This window comes from Procambarus clarkii, chromosome 22 (genome assembly GCF_040958095.1).
Source record: "Procambarus clarkii isolate CNS0578487 chromosome 22, FALCON_Pclarkii_2.0, whole genome shotgun sequence".
In the NCBI taxonomy this organism is placed as follows: domain Eukaryota; kingdom Metazoa; phylum Arthropoda; class Malacostraca; order Decapoda; family Cambaridae; genus Procambarus; species Procambarus clarkii.
Genome location: NC_091171.1, coordinates 14,581,987 through 14,602,061, shown reverse-complemented (window position 1 = coordinate 14,602,061; position 20,075 = coordinate 14,581,987). Strand labels below are relative to the sequence as shown.

The window sequence follows — 20,075 nt, the reverse complement described above, 5'->3', positions numbered from 1 at the left end:
TGGTATGGTGCCCAAAGACTATTGTGGTCACCAGTAAACAACATGATAAGTCGTGCAGACGACGCCACCGCCCTCACCAAAATGGCGGCTCCCAACCTACTCCTCTTGCTGTTTATACCCTATATACACACGTTATATATAAGTATCTACATTTGTGTTCACCATATCGAACCACTAAGCTGGTATGGTGAGTGCAGTCAATAAATGGTGGCCACACACAGTCAGAAGACGACGCCACAACCCTCCCTCGCACAGCCTTACGCCTCCCTCCATGGAGCACAGCGCTAAATATCAGCACAATCCTGCTATTATCAGAATCCTGGTCAGTTTTATCACAGTCAGGGGGCTTCAGTAATACTCTCACTGCTAAATAATAGCAGTATCATATATATTATGGTATTTGTAGGCGATGCTGTGGTCACAAGCGGAATAGCGGTGCTGTGAGCTCGTGCTGCGTGCGCCAGCCTTGGTGGCTTGCTCAATACTGACGCTCTCACACCCAAGAATGTTGGCCTGGATTTTTTTTTAGGTGGCATCTGGCAACTATCGGTCGTGGCTGTACTATAGCTGCTCCTATCCCAGGCGGGGAGTTTAAATTATAGCGCTAGACACGAAATCATATATAAATGTTGTGCGCGGTTTCGGTTTTGTCACTGATATCATTTATATATGATATGCGCGGTTTGAGGGTTAAAACTGTGTTTTTCTTAGCTCTTGCCTCCAGCTGAAGAGTTGAAAAGATTCAGGCTCTTTCTTCTCAAGAGACGGAGGTATTGTTCCTTTGGCCTTCGTGGGTCACTTGTTCGGTAACAGCCTTCTTTCTTGGGGAAAAATAAGTTGGCTAGCTTTCAGAGAAGTATGTTGGTGATATGTTGGTGATATGTTGGTTGGTACAGCCCGGAATCATCACTTGTGTCTAGTGGGAGCTCTTTGCCACTATCTGCAAGTCACCAATTCTGCCTCAGTGGATGCCATGTTGGTTTACCCTGTTTCCTTGGTACCCTGTTCCTAGGCTCTTATTTCCCAGGTAGTCAGCAGTGTCATCAAATCTAGCCAGCCTACAGTCTACCCTCATGCCTATGATGCTCAAGAGTATGCTAGGTTGGCTACAGTTTCCTTCACATGTTCTGGGCTGACATTCGGGATCAAGGATTTTGGTATTCTAACAGGTTTCGGTTGCCATGTATTGGTTAACTTAATTAATATCCTTGGTCCCAGTTCGTCATGTTTTGCCATGGGTTGTGTCTCCTGGTCTGGATTTTCTTTTTCATCCTAGTACATGCCACCTCTCCTCCCTGGTAATTTGCATTTTTATTCTCTGTGGTTAATTAGCTTCAGAGCCCCCCCAGGGGCTCCTGCAAAAACCCAGCTTTAAATGTAGTGAAATACCTGGATGAACCCCAGTGGCTCCCTGACTCCCTTCTTCCCTACCAGGTTAGATGGTTTGTTCATCAGCTCCAAAACTGAATAAGAGGCTTGCATATGGAAGATAGGCAACCGGGATGGTAGCATTCGGTACACTGAATTTTGTGGTAATTTTTAGTGTTTCTCTTGTTCTGTGAGAAATGTTTGCAGAGTTGTTTGCCAATTTTAATACTTGGGTACTGTATTTGTTATACCTCCAGTTGTATGTAGTGTTTCACTGAATTTTTGGATCCTTTCCCACTGTGATGGTGTAATATCACTCACTGTCACACCACTGTGAGATGATGAGGTTTTGGCTCTGGTCCCTAGTAGACCAAGCTGAACTCTGCATCTGATGTGACTCATTTGCCTGGAGCTATCTCAGTGAGATAGCTTCAGGGAACACTGAGGCCTACCCAGAAAAAGATGTTTCATTATATTGAATGCTGGGTTTTTCTTATGCAAATACAGACTTAACATTTTAGATGATGCTATTTTTCTGAAATGAAATTCACGATGTGTGTTGTGACATTGTCGTTGTGACAAACTCACAACACACCGTGACGTGTGTTGAAACACAGCATAGCTCATTAATAGTTATAAACATATCAGAGGCTTTCTTTACCTCCTTTTACAATTTAAGGTATTTTTCTATACCTTTGATTATTTGTTACCTCAGGGACTTATCATTCTTGAGGGGAGTAATCACATGCTACATTTGACCCAGATATTCCACTTGAATTTACAAGTACACGTAACTCAAAGCAGCACCTTTAATATTTGCCGACAAATTCTACATGCTGGCTTGGCTATCATAAACAATGCAGGAAAAGCATAAGGACTGCTTTAAGAACATAAGTGAAAAAGTAAAAGTGAAGCAACACAAAAAATAATGCACATGTAAAGATATAAAGAGGTAAAAGTACTTTGTGACAGAGCAATGTGGAGGTGGAGAAACACAGAGCAGACTACCAAGTGGCAGTGCAGCTTGAGTGTGACGCAAGAGAAGAATCATCAATGCAAGAAGGCGTGACCCCTTGTATTTTCCACAGGACAGTACTTCCATGGACTATAAGTTATATATAACTATCAGCAAAATGAAGGAAATATATTTTATATCCTCCAAAATTCAATCCTATCACCTTCTGAAGGATTTTTTGGTATTAAAAGGTTTAAGTGGTGACTGAATGGGAATGAATAAATAAAACTTTCAACAAATGAGAGGCTTACTTCTTTTCAAATCCCAAAGTCTAGTTACTTGGTTTTCTGAGCTGTCCACAGACTGACTGAAATGAGGATGGTTTATAGTTTCCTAACTGCCAATTATGTGCTGGTGGGCATGAAGATTTTAGTTTATATTATATATGCAATATCTGTGGCTTATACAATTACATTACAATCATTGGGTAAATACAAGAGCAATGATATTGTCTGGATTTGACATTGTTACATATTTATATATATATATATATATATATATGTCGTACCTAGTAGCCAGAACGCACTTCTCTGCCTACTATGCAAGGCCCGATTTGCCTAATAAGCCAAGTTTTCATGAATTAATTATTTTTCGGCTACCTAACCTACCTAACCTAACCTAACCTAACTTTTTCTTCTACCTAACCTAACCTAACCTATAAAGATAGGTTAGGTTAGGTTAGGTAGGGTTGGTTAGGTTCGGTCATATATCTATGTTAATTTTAACTCCAATTAAAAAAAATTGACCTCATACATCATGAAATGGGCAGCTTTATCATTTCATGAGAAAAAAATTAGAGAAAATATATTGATTCAGGAAAACTTGGCTTATTAGGCAAATCGGGCCTTGCATAGTAGGCAGAGAAGTGCGTTCTGGCTACTAGGTACGATATATATATATATATATATATATATATATATATATATATATATATATATATATATATATATATATATATATATATATATATATATATATATATGTCGTACCTAATAGCCAGAACGCACTTCTCAGCCTACTATGCAAGGCCCGATTTGCCTAATAAGCCAAGTTTTCATGAATTAATTGTTTTTCGACTACCTAACCTACCTAACCTAACCTAACCTAACTTTTTCGGCTACCTAACCTAACCTAACTTATGAAGATAAGTTAGGTTAGGTTAGGTAGGGTTGGTTAGGTTCGGTCATATATCTACGTTAATTTTAACTCCAATAAAAAAAAATGACCTCATACATAATGAAATTGGTAGCTTTATCATTTCATAAGAAAAAAATTAGAGAAAATATATTGATTCAGGAAAACTTGGCTTATTAGGCAAATCGGGCCTTGCATAGTAGGCAGAGAAGTGCGTTCTGGCTACTAGGTACGATAGATATATATATATATATATATATATATATATATATATATATATATATATATATATATATATATATATATATATATATATATGTCGTACCTAATAGCCAGAACGCACTTCTCAGCCTACTATGCAAGGCCCGATTTGCCTAATAAGCCAAGTTTTCATGAATTAATTGTTTTTCGACTACCTAACCTACCTAACCTAACCTAACCTAACTTTTTCGGCTACCTAACCTAACCTAACCTATGAAGATAAGTTAGGTTAGGTTAGGTTAGGTAGGGTTGGTTAGGTTCGGTCATATATCTACGTTAATTTTAACTCCAATAAAAAAAAATGACCTCATACATAATGAAATTGGTAGCTTTATCATTTCATAAGAAAAAAATTAGAGAAAATATATTAATTCAGGAAAACTTGGCTTATTAGCAAATCTGCCCTTGCATAGTAGGCATAAAAGTGCGTTCTGGCTACTAGGTACGACATATATATATATATATATATATATATATATATATATATATATATATATATATATATATATATATATATATATATATATATATATACAGTATATATATATATATATATATATATATATATATATATATATATATATATATATATACAGTATATATATATATATGTCGTACCTAGTAGCCAGAACTCACTTCTCAGCCTACTATTCAAGGCCCGATTTGCCTAATAAGCCAAGTTTTCCTGAATTAATATATTTACTATAATTTTTTTCTTATGAAATGATAAAGCAACCCTTTTCTCTATGTATGAGGTCAATTTTTTTTTATTGGAGTTAAAATTAACGTAGATATATGACCGAACCTAACCAACCCTACCTAACCTAACCTAACCTATATTTATAGGTAAGGTTAGGTTAGGTAGCCAAAAAAAGCTAGGTTAGGTTAGGTTAGGTAGGTTAGGTAGACGAAAAAACATTAATTCATGAAAACTTGGCTTATTAGGCAAATCGGGCCTTGAATAGTAGGCTGAGAAGTGCGTTCTGGCTATTAGGTACGACATATATATATATATATATATATATATATATATATATATATATATATATATATATATATATATACAGTATATATATATATATATATATATATATATATATATATATACATACAGTATATATATATATATATATATATATATATATATATATATACATACAGTATATATATATATATATATATATATATATATATATATATATATATATATATATAAATAAAAGACCTGTATAATCAAATTTCTTAATCAACGGCAAAACAGAGCACACTTGGTTGTGATACATACCTGAAACAAACCTCTTCTTAATGAGTGAAACTCTGTACCCTGGGCCAACAAGGCTAAATTCCAAGCCTGAGATAGTGGTTCCTTCACAGTTGAACTGGGCGGAGACAGTAGCTGGAGTAGACGGACCGGCAGCTACTTCAAACTTGGCCCGCAATGACCCTACACCAGCATCAGAGGAGTGCTGGGAGAGCTCCGTTAGCTTCCATACTGCTTTCTGCTGGTCTTTTAACCTGGTGGCAAGAAAACACATTCACGATGACAAAAATAAAAGAAAATATATATAAAATGTGTAAATATATTGGATTAGAAATCGGACTTGAATTGACAAGTAACATTTTAACAGAAGTAAAGGAATAAAAATATTAATATATTCCCAAGTTAACGAGAAGTGTAATCCTCTGGATGATCAACTGAACCAAATTAAGAAATTTGACCCCTTTTGCTTTGTAATTAGATTTCAGAGGGATTATTAATTTTGAAAATTGCAATTTGAACACCACAATTGAGCAAAGTTGTTTTTGAAAAAAGCTTGAATGTCACCTGTTTTTGGTTAGTATAGTACAGTATTTTAAATACATTTCACTCATAAATAGGGAAATGAGTACTACATGCAATTTATTTGGGCTGCTCTTTTTTAGAACAGTTATAATGACGACGGCTTCCAACTATTGTGGGGGTTGTGTGACAGCAACTAAATTACAGGAGAACATGGTATTTGTCCAGTTGTCAAATGTGCCCAATCAGTAGCTATTCACCCTGGCTTAACCCCTGCACTGTGCACCTTTTAATATTATATTCTCGTGGTGCACCGAAATTATATTGTTCCAAAAGCAGTATATTTTATCTTTTGGCATTGTTAATTAGAACCCAGGAAGCACGAAAATGCAAGTAAAAAGTTTCTACCTCTTGTAGTTTAGCTGTAGTGGCCTGAAGATGTAGTGTTTTTTTGGTAAAAATGAGGCAAGTTGCCGCACGGGAATAACTTTGTTGAATTATTTTCAATGTTTCTCACTTGATTTATTTACTTTTCTTGATCTTCTGGTAGGACATTTATGTAGACAATGAACATTACTGGTGTAAAGTCAGAATTATGTGTTACTCCACTAGTGACATTTTCCCAGTCTGATATATTGCCTCTGATTACTGCCCTCATTTTTCTGTCAGAAGCTATTTGTGCAGATAGCTGCAGAGTGCCACAGAGGCCCGCCCACCCAGAAAGAGGCATTTCATTACATTCAATGTTGGTTTATTACCACTCACATCTTAAAATACCAAAATAACAAATACTGAAAAAATATTTAATGGATATTTAACTGTGTATTGGTCTGGATAATTGAGGTCACACTCGTACGTTACAGCGTAAAGAGTAAGGAATGCCTATAGACTTCCCTAAAAAAATGAGACTAAACAGAGAATTTAAATTATATTTTGTTTCAAATAATCACGGATACGGATAGAAACCCATGCTATTTGCTCAAATATTTGTAATTTCTTAATTTATTAATTAGTTCTTATTAAATTAAAATATTTGTATTGTATTAAAACCATTAATAATTGTAAATAACCTTTAACTTACCACTGGCCTGGGGGTTTGGACTGCATATTTTTAACAATACCATCCATAGGTACTGATACATTGACATTTAACAAGGGAGATGGCGAGGCAATGGCATGAGGGTTGTACTTGTAGTCTATCCGTAAGTCAGTGTGGCTGTCTTCACACTTCCAATATGAAACTAACTGTAGTGGTGATGAATTAGCACCATTCATGGTGCTCACCTGTTTAAAGTAATAAATTATTATTTACTAAATTAAACCAAAAATCATATCTATCACAATTAACTTCTTTAAAGGAAGAGATAACTTACACTCACCAAATTTTCACAAGGGATTTCAAAATATATGTTCAAAAAATAATGTGACAAGGAATAAACTTGATATATTTGCTTATTATAATATAATAATGTATTTAAAAAAAAAAAATCAATGACTTCATGACATTGAAACCAATCTTCTTGTCCATCTCTTGCATTTTTGTCCTACATTACAAATAAAAAAAATTCTGGAGGGAGCCCATTGTAGGATAGGATAGATAACACATGCATCTCGGATGCATGTGTTATCTACTAGGTGCCATCAGTTGCGGAGTTCTCGGGCGTACTGGAGACCCAGAGCCAGAACCTGGTCCCCTCATATAGGTGCAGAGAGTGGTGACATTTATATAGTAAATTATTCATCTATGCCACCATCAGGGAAGGCACCCAGAAAGTCAGTGAGATAACAAACTACAGCTGGCTACTTCCTATACCTGCAGACTCCACCTTGCTTGTGGTGGTTTTCACCCTCCCTCTCTTCCCCGGTTTGGAATGTCATAGGCTGGTGGAGCATCACCACATGCTGCACTTCAGCACACCAAGGTAGGTTTCCCTAGCCATGAAACCCAGTCTAGGTTGACTTACTGGAGAAAATCGATGTCACTTACCAATGTCTGGGTGTCCTGCTTAACTTCGCACTTTCAGGCCCTGGAAATCCCCTGTAGGTTCGGAAGTCCAATGGATATACTCGTCAACATCCCCCTCTCTATATGCAAGGTTAAAAGGTGCACATTGTCTGTACCACCAGGCGATGTTCATTCACTCAGCCTTCAACACGATGCCTGCTGGGTCGGTGACAACTTCAACTCTGAGGTTATCTTGAGGTTATCTTGAGATGAATTCGGGGCTTTAGTGTCCCCGCGGCCCGGTCCTCGACCAGGCCTGCTAGGTAACAGGGGCATTCAGGGTGAAAGAAACTTTGCCCATTTGTTTCTGCCTCGTGCGGGAATCGAACCTGCGCCACAGAATTACGAGTCCTGCGCGCTATCCACCAGGCTACGAGGCCCCCGTAGGTGTGTAAATATATTGGATTAGAAATCGGACTTGAATTGCATACGAGGTGTGTGAGGTGTGTTTCCACATCTCTATCCTCTTCAGTCCTCTAGATGATGTTCTGGCTTCCTAGGCAGTGACCGCTCTTCATCTTCGTTTCTCTAGGTTATAGCAGTCTAGGTTATGTAATTATTTAAGTGTAGTTACAGGATGAGAGCTACGCTCGTGGTGTCCCGTCTTCCCAGCACTCTTTGTCATATAATGCTTTGAAGCTACTGACGGTTTTGGCCTCCACCACCTTCTCACCTAACTTGTTCCAACCGTCTACCACTCTGTTTGCAAAAGTGAATTTTCTTATATTTCTTCTGCATCTTTGTTTAGTTAGTTTAAATCTATGACCTCTTGTTCTTGAAGTTCCAGGTCTCAGGAAATCTTCCCTATTGATTTTATCAATTCCTGTTACTATTTTGTACGTAGTGATCATATCACCTCTTTTTCTTCTGTCTTCTAGTTTTGGCATATTTAATGCCTCCAACATCTCCTCGTAGCTCTTGCCCTTCAGTTCTGAGAGCCAATTAGTAGCATGTCTTTGCACCTTTTCCACTTTGTTGATGTGCTTCTTAAGATATGGGCACCACACAACAGCTGCATATTATAGCTTTGGCCTAACAAAAGTTGTGAACAACTTCTTTAGTATTTTTCCATCCATGTATTTAAAAGCAATTCTGAAGTTAGAAAGTGTGGCATAGGCTCCTCGTACAACGTTCTTTATGTGGTACTCAGGTGATAATTTTCTATCTAGAACCACCCCCTAGATCTCTTTCTTTATTAGAATTCTTTAAAGATATTTCACATAATTTATAGATTGTGTGTGGTCTATGTTCTCCTATTCCACATTCCATAACATGGCATTTATTCACATTATATTCCATTTGCCAAGTGTTGCTCCATATACTTATTTTGTCCAGGTCTTCTTGAAGGGCATGACAATCATCTAAATTTCTTATCCTTCCTACTATCTTAGCATCATCAGCAAACATGTTTATATAATTCTGTATACCAACTGGTAGATCATTTATGTAGACAATAAACATCACTGGTGCAAGAACTGAACCCTGTGGTACTCCACTTGTGACCTGCTTGATGGGGTTCTGGGAGTTCTTGACATTTCTCCAGTCCGATACATTGCCTGATTACTGCACTCATTTTTCTATCAGTCAGAAAATCTTTCATCCATGTTAGAAGCTTACCTGTCACCCCTCAAATATTTTCCAGTTTCCAGAACAACCTCTTATGTGGAACTCTGTCGAAAGCCTTTTTTAGGTCCAGATAGATGCAGTCAACCCAACCATCTCTTTCCTGTAAAATCTCTGGGGCTCGATTATAGAAACTGAGTAAATTCGATACACCGGATTTCCAGATCGAAAACCATACTGTCTGTCTGATATTATATCATTTCTCTCTAGGTGTTCTGCCCATTTAGTTTTATTATTTTTTCCAATATTTTCACTATTACACTTGTCAATGATACAGATACAATGATAATGATAATGATAGAATGATATGATGTGCCCAACTGGATGTTCCAGAGCTGCCCCAGTTGGTTGTAGTAACTTGGAATTGGAGGTGCTGGTCTATTTGACCTTCGCTCCTACAGCGCCACCTCTTCCTTTTCCAGTGGGCGGTGTTCACCATTCTTCCCCTTTCCCCTCCACCCAGATCTTGAAGCATCTGAGAGCTTGAGGGTCGAGGGAAGGGTTTAGGTCGGGATGTGGCTCAGGTGGCTTTGGGGGGTTGCCTCATCAGAACTGGTCGCGGAGGCAGTTGATCCTCTTGGTCCCTCCGAGGCTTGAGGGCTTTCTTACCAGCTGGCCCCTTCCTTTAAGGCCTCTTCCTTGGACTTCATCAGTCTTTCCCGTGTGGTGGGTGAGGAGGTTGGCTCTGTCCCCTGGGCTGGTGTCTGTGGCTTCTAGGGCTTGGTGGGAGTCGGAGATGGGGCCTTGGGTCCCATTCGACTCTTCATGGCCTTCTTCACGACCCCTCTGCCTTCTGCAGAGGGTCTTCTCCTGCAGGGGTGGGGGTTTTGTACCCTCCTTTACTGTATGATTTAGATTTGAGTGCAGCTTAACCTTAGGTTTGCTTTCAGGTACCTTTAGGTTCCCAAGGAGGGGGGGGGAGGGGAGATCCCTCTGGAGGTTTCCATCCTCACTACTTTCCCCTTTGGAGGCATGTGAGCCCCCTGTTCTCTTACCTCCTGTGTGATCCAGTTTATGCCTTGGCAATGGACCCGACGTCTTTTGAGTTCGGGTCTTCCTCAATTCTACTGTGTGTGTTATAAGGTTTCTGGGCTGTTCTGGCTGGTAGACAACCCTTTATTTTCTCTCTTCTTGGCACAGTTTTTGCCAAACCCGCACACTTGAGTGGCATTAGGTTGGGAACGTGCTTCAGGCATTTTGGGGGTCTTGACTTTGAGCCCCTTCAATGCCTTTTTTTTTTTTTTTTTTTTTTTTGGCTCCTGTTCTTTCCAGTGATGTTGGTGAACTGCAGCTTCATGCTAATGTTCCCTCAGTCAGTATTGTTAGTGGCGGATGACCTTCAGGCCTAGAGCATTTGGGTTCTGGTGTGTGATTTCTGAATCTCCTCAAGCGCCATTCTGAATGGCTCTTGGAGGATGTCGGGGTGCTCAGCCGTTTGCCTCTTGCTGGGGTTTTGGCTTCGGCCGTGTTGGTGGCAGCAGTGCTTCTGAAGCCATTTGCTTCCATTCTGCAAGAGGTGGTGGTCACTTTCTATTCTGCGCAGCTTACGTGTTGGCGAGATATGCTCACTCTCTTGCTTGATTTGACGTGGGTCCTCGCTCTTTTGTCCACCTTTCCTTTCTCTTCCCTCTTGTTTCTAGAGGAGGCATTTACCTGTTGTCATCATTTGTGGTTATATCCTGTCGTCTGATCCGGGACCTTCTTTGTCTTCAACAGCATCACTCTCATTTTTCAAGGTGTTCTGGCTGGGTGGGGGCTACACTAAAATTTGGTCAAGATTAGCCTACTGTGAAGTCCTAAGCCGGGTTGCATGCACTCCCTGTTGGGGCTTCGTCTGCGACTAGTTAGCGCAGTGCTCCCTCTGCACATAAGGAATTGGCCCAGGATTCACTCCAGCCCTTTCCTTGTTCGTCCCGTTGATAGTGCTGTGGGGTGGGGGCAGTTGGCCTGGTTTGCCAGTACTTGGTTCCATGATTTGTGGGCCTTCAGGTAGTTTCTAACAATTTATGTTTTTTAGCTTGTGTGTGCCCTTTACAAATGCACAAACCAAAGCAGAAACCTGTTTTTACTAACTTTATGGCTATGAATAGTTGTCTCTAATTTACTTGCCTGAATCTCTGTTGATAAACCTCTACAAACCAATTCAGTTTCATTTGTATTATTGATCTGGAAATATATAAACTTATTCTTGGCCATCCTACATCATGCAATTTGCTCTTGAATAGTTGTACTGCTGCAACAACAGCACTCAAATCTTTCACCTGAAATCTTCTGCTTAAATATATTGTGCTGCATGTAAAACTAGTTAAAGCCATTATGCATTGGTCTTCAAGTCCACAATGCCATTGGTTTGTACTATTCTTTCCGCTAAAGATGAAATTTACAGACCACAAACTGGCACACCCACCATAAGATGCCACAGAAACAACACATGAACAACAACATCCAAATGCTCACACTTAGATGCCCTAAATATTTACCCTACCTGACAAACTCCATTATAATCTTTCTTTGCTTTATATCCAAAACAGTACTATTGCAAATGTCACACTCCATTGCCTGTCACTTTCCTGCTACCCCATGATCTAGTGTCTCCGATAACTGCCTTTCTGATTGGGAAGAGGAACCCCTTGGTGGGCTCTCCTTAAGTTTAATCTCTGAGATGCCTTGCCATACTCAGTCAAATCAGTCTTTAAGAGTTTTGTTGGCCTACTGGAGACCAGAACCAAAATCTGGCTCCCTCACAGAGGCACAGAGAGCAAGGGGTTGTAACATCTTCCACTGGAAAAGCAACCAGAAAGCAGGCAAAACATCAAAACAGCCAACAGATGCTGCAAAATAATCCCTCAAAATTAAATGGTTCATTTGAGCCTCAGAATGAAAACCCCCTAATGCATGTGTACAGAGCCTCTACCTGGTGGTATCTCGGCTCTAAGCCAGCTCATATCTGTTGCTGATGCAGCCTTGGCCACAATTTCCTGTCATTAGTCTTTGCAAGTCCCACTTCTTTCTGAAGATAGGTACTGACCATCCTTGGGACTTTGTCATATTGGGGCCATTTAATCAAATGATTGTGTCAAATAGAACAATGATTTTGTATCATTCCTAACTTTGTGTTTTTGCTCGCGTGTGTGTGTGTTTACATGACTCGCATATCATGTGGACTTAGTTTAATCTGCAGTACAGGCTTTATGTGTTTAAGATGACCCTTTCCTAAGCATTTATTTAGTGTTGCCCTGCACTGACAAGATTATTTCTCTGGGCGAACTCCGTGTTTGCAAGTTCGCCCTCAAGTGGCCAGGCCACCTGGGTGGAGCGCCTTACCCTAGAGTAGTGTATGAGCTGTGGCTCCTCTAAAAGACCCTACAGTTGGGGGCATTCTGTTACATGTGGAGAATACTAGGGCACACATAATTGTTTATACTGCATTCCACTAATGCCCTTTGAACTGTGATGATACTATAAGCTATGCTCAGTGTTGGTTCTTCCAAAGAGTGTCTTGGAAGAGGCCGTCCACCAGGACGTTGGACAGACCCTGGATGTTAACGGGAAGGAGAGCCAAACCCCGAGAACTCAGCAGACGAGTCACCTGAAGCAACCGACCCCAAAGAGCCAAGGACCGCATCAACCCCCCCCCCCCCCATGGTTCAGGCAATGAACCAACGGGAAGCAGTCCAAATGGAGCCAGAGCAGCAGGCGACCCAAACCCTCCAAAGTGCAAACCACCCCGCCACGAACTCCTGCACCGTGTTGTGGGCCCGACGAAAAGACAGACTCCACCGCCCCTGGATGGCCTGGTGAGCACTGGTCACAAAGCCCCAGCCAAGAGATGACGCATCTGTGAACACATCGAGCGAGGGCTCGGGTAGACGCCAAGGCACTGAACCCTGCAAAATTCAAAGAGGAAGCCGGCGGTGCAGCATTCAATGCAAAGCCCCTGGGGTTTGAACCCAATGATCGCGAGAGAGGCAGAAGGAACGTCCCCGAAGAAACCAGAACAGCCAACGAAGTCAAACTCGACCCAGCAGGTAGACCATCATCGCAAAGTTCAGGCTCCCACACAAACCCTCGAGCCAGGTGACCCGGGAGCCCCCAGAAACAGACACATGCGGGACCGCAGCCAAAGGAGAGATTCCGGAGGGAGAGACAAAGAAGTGGTCCGAGAGTCCCACACAAGACCCAGCCAGGCCTGAACCTGGGAGGGAACCAGATGAGACTTCATCCAGTTCACCAGGAACCCGAACCCAGCTAAGCGGGAAAGAACCATGGCGAGCAGACACGAGGACCGACTGGGAGCCCAGACCAGCCAGTCGCCAAGGTAGACCAACACCTAAACACCAAAGAGACACAGACGGGCCACGACGACTCGAGTAAGGTGTGACAACACGCGAGGAGCCAGGTTCAACCCAAACGGGAGACAACGAAAGCGGTAACCATGATGTCCCACGATAAAACAGAACCAGTCCCTGAATCCCGGATGAATAGGGACGTGCCAATACGCGTCCCTGAGGTCCAGTGACACCATCCAAGCATCCCACTCCAACAGAAGCCGGACCTGGGACAGAGTTGTCATCCAAAAGGAGGGGGCAAGAAACCCAAAGGTTCAGATGGAACAAGTCCAGAATGAACTGCAGGTCTGCACAGTCGCGTTTGAGAACTGGAAACAGGCGGGAATCCCACCTGAGGGACGTCGTCGTTTCCACCACGCCCAAGCGTACCCACTCCGAGACGACCCGACAGAGCGCAGGATTAGAAGCCTGCCCTGTCAGCCCCGAATCCCTTTCAATGGAGGAAGGGCCACCCAATGCCACCGCAGGCCTCGGGAAACGACCTGAAACGCCCACAAATGGTGCGACCAAGCGTGAGCGAACAGAGCAAGCCTCCCCTCCAGCTCCCATTTAATGGGGTGAATAAAAAAAGGGCCGACACCCCTTACGAGAACCAGACGATTACGGCGCCGACCAGACGCAGATGGTTCTGAAGGTGGTGCCAGTGTTCCTGGTCCTTTCAGTCATGTTTTGGCTCATTCCTAAATCTTTAAGTAAAAAAATGGCAAAACCAAATTTCACCATGCCCCTCCCCATCCCCCGCAGATCCAAATTTTTGTTTAGAAAAATGTTTAATTACAAAGAGGAAATCTGATAGGTGTATGAGTCATTGTTTAGAGGAACTAGGTGTTTTGGTCTGGATTTTTTTATGATGCACTGTTCTGTGAATAAAGTGACAAATACCTCATAATTATTTACCACACAACTTAAATAAAAGTAAATGCATTGTGTATGTGGTATGCTGCTGTATTTACTAATATATATATATATATATATATATATATATATATATATATATATATATACATATATATATATATATATATATATATATATATATATATATATATATATATATATATATAAGTATATTTTGGTAGCAGTCTTTCTTGTAGACATATATTATTAAATATGACTGAAAAAGTAAGATTAATAATTCTAACACGAATTTTCCCAATCTTTCTTATATTTCTTTTCACTGTTGATGGTAACTGAAATATCAATTCTCCAAAATTCATTTTTATTTCTAGTCTGACGCGACACTTGAACGCGTTTCGTAAAACTTATTACATTTTCAAGGACTTTAGTTTACACAAACACAACTATAACTAAACAGAGTTTAAACAGCTTCGACTTTATACGTGCATTTGGGTGAGGTGATATGTTACAACAGTTTTGGATGAGGTGAAAACAAACTTTCAACACAAGACAGAACACGAAACAATGGGTATAATATTTTGTAAGTTAAAGGGAAGAATGGAAGTAACTGCAAAGGGCCTATTGGCCCATATTTCTTGATGCTTCTATATTGGTGCGGAGTCTTGAAGTGGGTAGAATATAGTTGTGCATTAATTGGCTGTTGATTGCTGGTGTCGACTTCTTAATGTGTAGTGCCTCGCAGATATCAAGCCGCCTGCTATCGCTGTATCTATCGATGATTTCCGTGTTTTTTGTTAAGACTTCTCTGGTGATGATCTGGTTGTGGGAAGAGATTATATGTTCCTTAATGGAGCCCTGTTGCTTATGCATCGTTAATTGCCTGGAAAGAGATGTTGTTGTCTTGCCTATATACTGAATTCTTTGAGGCTTACAGTCCCCAAGTGGGCATTTGAAGGCATAGACGACCTTGGTCTCTTTTAAAGTGTTCTGCTTTGTGTTTGGAGAGTTTCTCATGAGTAGGTTGGCCGTTTTCTTGGTTTTATAGTAGATCGTCAATTGTATCTTCTGATTTTTGTCTGTAGGGATAACGTTTCTATTAACAATATCTTTCAGGACCCTTTCCTCCGTTTTATGAGCTGTGGAAAAGAAGTTCCTGTAAAATAGTCTAATAGGGGGTACAGGTGTTGTGTTAGTTGTCTCTTCAGAGGTTGCATGGCGTTTCACCTTCCTTCTTATGATGTCTTCAACGAAACCATTGGAGAAGCTGTTGTTGACTAGGACCTGCCTTACCCTACAGAGTTCTTCATCGACTTGCTTCCATCCTGAGCTGTGGCTCAGAGCACAGTCGACATAAGCCTTAACGACACTCCTCTTGTACCTGTCTGGGCAGTCACTGTTGGCATTGAGGCACATGCCTATGTTTGTTTCCTTAGTGTAGACTGCAGTGTGGAAACCTCCGCTCCTTTCCATGACTGTTACATCTAGAGAGGGCAGCTTCCCATCTTTTTCCATCTCGTAAGTGAAACGCAACACAGAATTCCGCTCAAATGCCTCCTTCAGCTCCTGCAGATGTCTGACATCAGGTACCTGTGTAAAAATGTCGTCAACATACCTGCAGTATGTTCGACATGAACTTGAAACCGGCCATATACCGCAGGTATGTTGACGACATTTTTACACAGGTACCTGATGTCAGACATCTGCAGGAACTGAAGGAGGCATTTGAGCGGAATTCTGTGTTGCGTTTCACTCATGTTTCAATTTATAGTTCAGGCGAGTCTCTGCTATAACAACACGTCGCTGTTGTCTCTGGGTTGGCAATAAACTACTGTCTGAATCGTCGCTCTCACTATTGTTTTCAAACACTAATGTGGAATATGAATTATCTTCATCAGATTCAGCTTCAGCACTAGGTGTAGACGTGAAGAGAGGGCGCCTCACACCCGACGGGCCAGGTGTTGACGGGTCAGCAGCAGGATACACAGGACCAGTGTCATCATTTATGTCTGGAGTATGAACTAGATGTGGAGATGGTGTAGTTGTTGCAGGCCACTCTGCCTTGTCAAATTTCAATAAAGACCAAATAGCAACTTCATGGAACTGGAGCAGAGTTAGTTTCCTTCGATCATCTGTGTTGGCCTTGTACAATGCATAAGCGTTTTGCAATGCCATTTGCAAGAAATAAAATGTTATTTTCTTGGTCCACTTGTGACATTTCCTGGCGAAATGGTAATACTTTACCATTTGATCAAAGTGGTCAACACCCTTCATGAACTTATTGTAGTCAACAATTGCCTGTGGTTTGTTCACCACAACCTGCTGTAGTCTTACTGTTCCATCTGCCCTGCGAACTCGTTTTCTTTTCTGAACTTTCTTTGTGTCTGCATTGTGTAGGTTGGTAATCATAGAGACAACTCGCTTGTCGCCCGCAACTCGCCCCCTCCTCCTCCTCCTCAGTTTGGCTTTCAGTCTCATCCTCTGTTGAGTCATCCCCAAGGGGTCTACGGCCCCCAATTTCAAATTCTTCTTCTACATCCTCACCTTCTGCATCACTTCGTTCATTTTCAGCTTGATCAAAGGCATCCAAGACATTGGGAATCTTGGTGGGAGTGAGCCTCATACCAGCAAACCTCCTATAGATGGCGGTAATCCTGTCTTTTCCACTTGATTCTGAGGCTCCTGTAGCCGAAACACCGCTTGGGCCTGGTGCTGGATCCATTATTGATGAATTTAGTGGGTTATAAACACACACAAACGGGTAATAATCCTTGAAAACGTGCGAGTTTGGCGGCCGAGGGGAGAGAGATCCGATCACGTGACGGATCACTGGGTCACGGCCTGTCACGTGACCCAGTAGGCCGACGTGACTTGCGGCCTACCCGAGAGAACGGGAATTTCATGGAGCGGAGTTTGAAACAAACCCCAAGTAAATCGGATTTAAACTGGATTTTTTACAAATATTTTAAACCGCACCGTAAATTTACGTCGTGATCCGACAAGCGTTTAGGGAAAACGCCCGTAATTCCAAGTCGAAAATCCAGGAAAGTGTTAAACTCTGTTTAGTTATAGTTGTGTTTGTGTAAACTAAAGTCCTTGAAAATGTAATAAGTTTTACGAAACGCGTTCAAGTGTCGCGTCAGACTAGAAATAAAAATGAATTTTGGACAATTGATTTTTCAGTTACCATCAACAGTGAAAAGAAATATTAGAAAGATTGAGAAAATTCGTGTTAGAATTATTAATCTTACTTTTTCGGTCATATTTAATAATAAATAAATAAATAAATAAATATAAATATATATATATATATATATATATATATATATATATATATATATATATATATATATATATATATATATATATATATATATGTCGTACCTAGTAGCCAGAACGCACTTCTCGGCCTACTATGCAAGGCCCGATTTGCCTAATAAGCCAAATTTTCATGAATTATTTGTTTTTCGACTACCTAACCTACCTAACCTAACCTAACTTTTTTGGTTACCTAACCTAACCTATAAAGATAGGTTAGGTTAGGTTAGGTAGGGTTGGTTAGGTTCAGTCATATATCTACGTTAATTTTAACTCCAATAAAAAAAAATTGACCTCATACATAATGAAATGGGTAGCTTTATCATTTCATAAGAAAAAAATTAGAGAAAATATATTAATTCAGGAAAACTTGGCTTATTAGGCAAATCGGGCCTTGCATAGTAGGCTGAGAAGTGTGTTCTGGCTACTAGGTACGACATATATATATATATATATATATATATATATATATATATATATATATATATATATATATATATATATATATATATATATATATATTACATATTTTAGTAACATATTTTACATTAATAAAAACACTTACCTGGTATTTGATCATGTCAACATTGAAGTATGATGCAGAAGGATTGCTTTCAGCTTGTTTTCTTAATAAAGTAGTGAGTGCACTCATGTTAAAGTTGAAAACTCCACATTCTGGTGTTGACTCATCATTATCCCTATAAAAATCATCATCGTCACTGATGTCGTCTTGTTATTTGCACATCTTTTTCCAACACATGTATAATATTACCCCTATATTTCAGATCAAATTTATTTTGTAATTTTCAGTGCAAGCATTTGTTATCTTGTATCTTCAGTCTGGTAACTGTGGCCACATGTACACTGTAACATCAGACAGTGCAAATGTGGCCACATGTACACTGTAACATCAGACAGTGCAAATGTGGCCACATGTACACTGTAACATCAGACAGTGCAAATGTGGCCACATGTACACTGTAACACCAGATGGTGCAAATGTTGCCACGTGTACACTATAACATCAGATGGTGCAAATGTTGCCATGTGTACACTATAACACCAGATGGTGCAAATGTTGCCACGTGTACACTATAACATCAGATGATGCAAATGTTGCCACGTGTACACTATAACATCAGACGGTGCAAATGTTGCCACGTGTACACTATAACATCAGATGGTGCAAATGTTGCCACGTGTACACTATAACATCAGACGGTGCAAATGTTGCCACGTGTACACTGTAACACCAGATGGTGCAAATGTTGCCACGTGTACACTATAACATCAGATGGTGCAAATGTTGCCACGTGTACACTATAACATCAGATGATGCAAATGTTGCCACGTGTACACTATAACATCAGACGGTGCAAATGTTGCCACGTGTACACTGTAACACCAGATGGTGCAAATGTTGCCACGTGTACACTATAACATCAGATGGTGCAAATGTTGCCACGTGTACACTATAACACCAGATGGTGCAAATGTGGCCACATGTACACTATAACATCAGATGATGCAAATGTGGCCACGTGTACACTATAACACCAGATGGTGCAAATGTGGCCACGTGTACACTATAACATCAGATGATGCAAATGTTGCCACGTGTACACTATAACATCAGATGGTGCAAATGTGGCCACATGTACACTATAAAATCAGACGGTGCAAATGTTGCCACGTGTACACTATAACATCAGACGGTGCAAATGTTGCCACGTGTACACAATAACATCAGACGGTGCAAATGTTGCCACGTGTACACAATAACATCAGACGGTGCAAATGTAGCCACGTGTACACTATAACATCAGACGGTGCAAATGTTGCCACGTGTACACTATAACATCAGATGGTGCAAATGTTGCCACGTGTACACAATAACATCAGACGGTGCAAATGTTGCCACGTGTACACAATAACATCAGACGGTGCAAATGTAGCCACGTGTACACTATAACATCAGACGGTGCAAATGTGGCCACGTGTACACTATAACATCAGATGGTGCAAATTACTTTAATTATATATTAAAAAGAGTCTTAAAGGAGCACCTGAATCATTTGTTTAAGAATACTACATAATAAATTGACATAAAAATAGTGAAGCAGTCACCACTTGGTTGAACAGGAAAGGAACATATGTGGGAATATGTGAGGATATAAAAGAAAAAACATGAAAATGTAGAAGATAAAGACAAGGTACCAATAAAAAAATAATGAATGGCTGTACCATGGACAGTAATGCTGAATAGGTAAAGTGGAAATGAAAAAACTGGAGCAGACCAGACTAGCAATCTTTCCAAACATAGTATATAATTAAGATATTTTTGCTCAATGATTTACTAGTATATAC

At 40.4% G+C, this 20,075-nt stretch overlaps 1 protein-coding gene across 12 annotated transcripts in view; it reads right to left on the bottom strand.

The window, feature by feature from the left end:
- The window catches only part of LOC123757546 (F-BAR domain only protein 2), a 375,820-nt gene that overhangs the window by 45,436 nt on the left and 310,309 nt on the right, over positions 1–20,075 (bottom strand). For 7 of the 12 annotated variants that reach the window (XM_069329477.1, XM_069329478.1, XM_069329471.1 and 4 more), the window contains 3 exons: positions 18,274–18,406; positions 6,640–6,842; positions 5,064–5,293 (listed from right to left, as the gene is read on the bottom strand). In XM_069329477.1, coding sequence (XP_069185578.1) covers positions 5,064–5,293; positions 6,640–6,842; positions 18,274–18,406 — 566 coding nt within the window. Of the gene's footprint in view, positions 1–2,634; positions 2,691–5,063; positions 5,294–6,639; positions 6,843–18,273; positions 18,407–20,075 lie in introns of all 12 variants that reach the window. The other 5 variants (XR_011229389.1, XR_011229388.1, XR_011229387.1 and 2 more) reach the window with 1 other exon arrangement.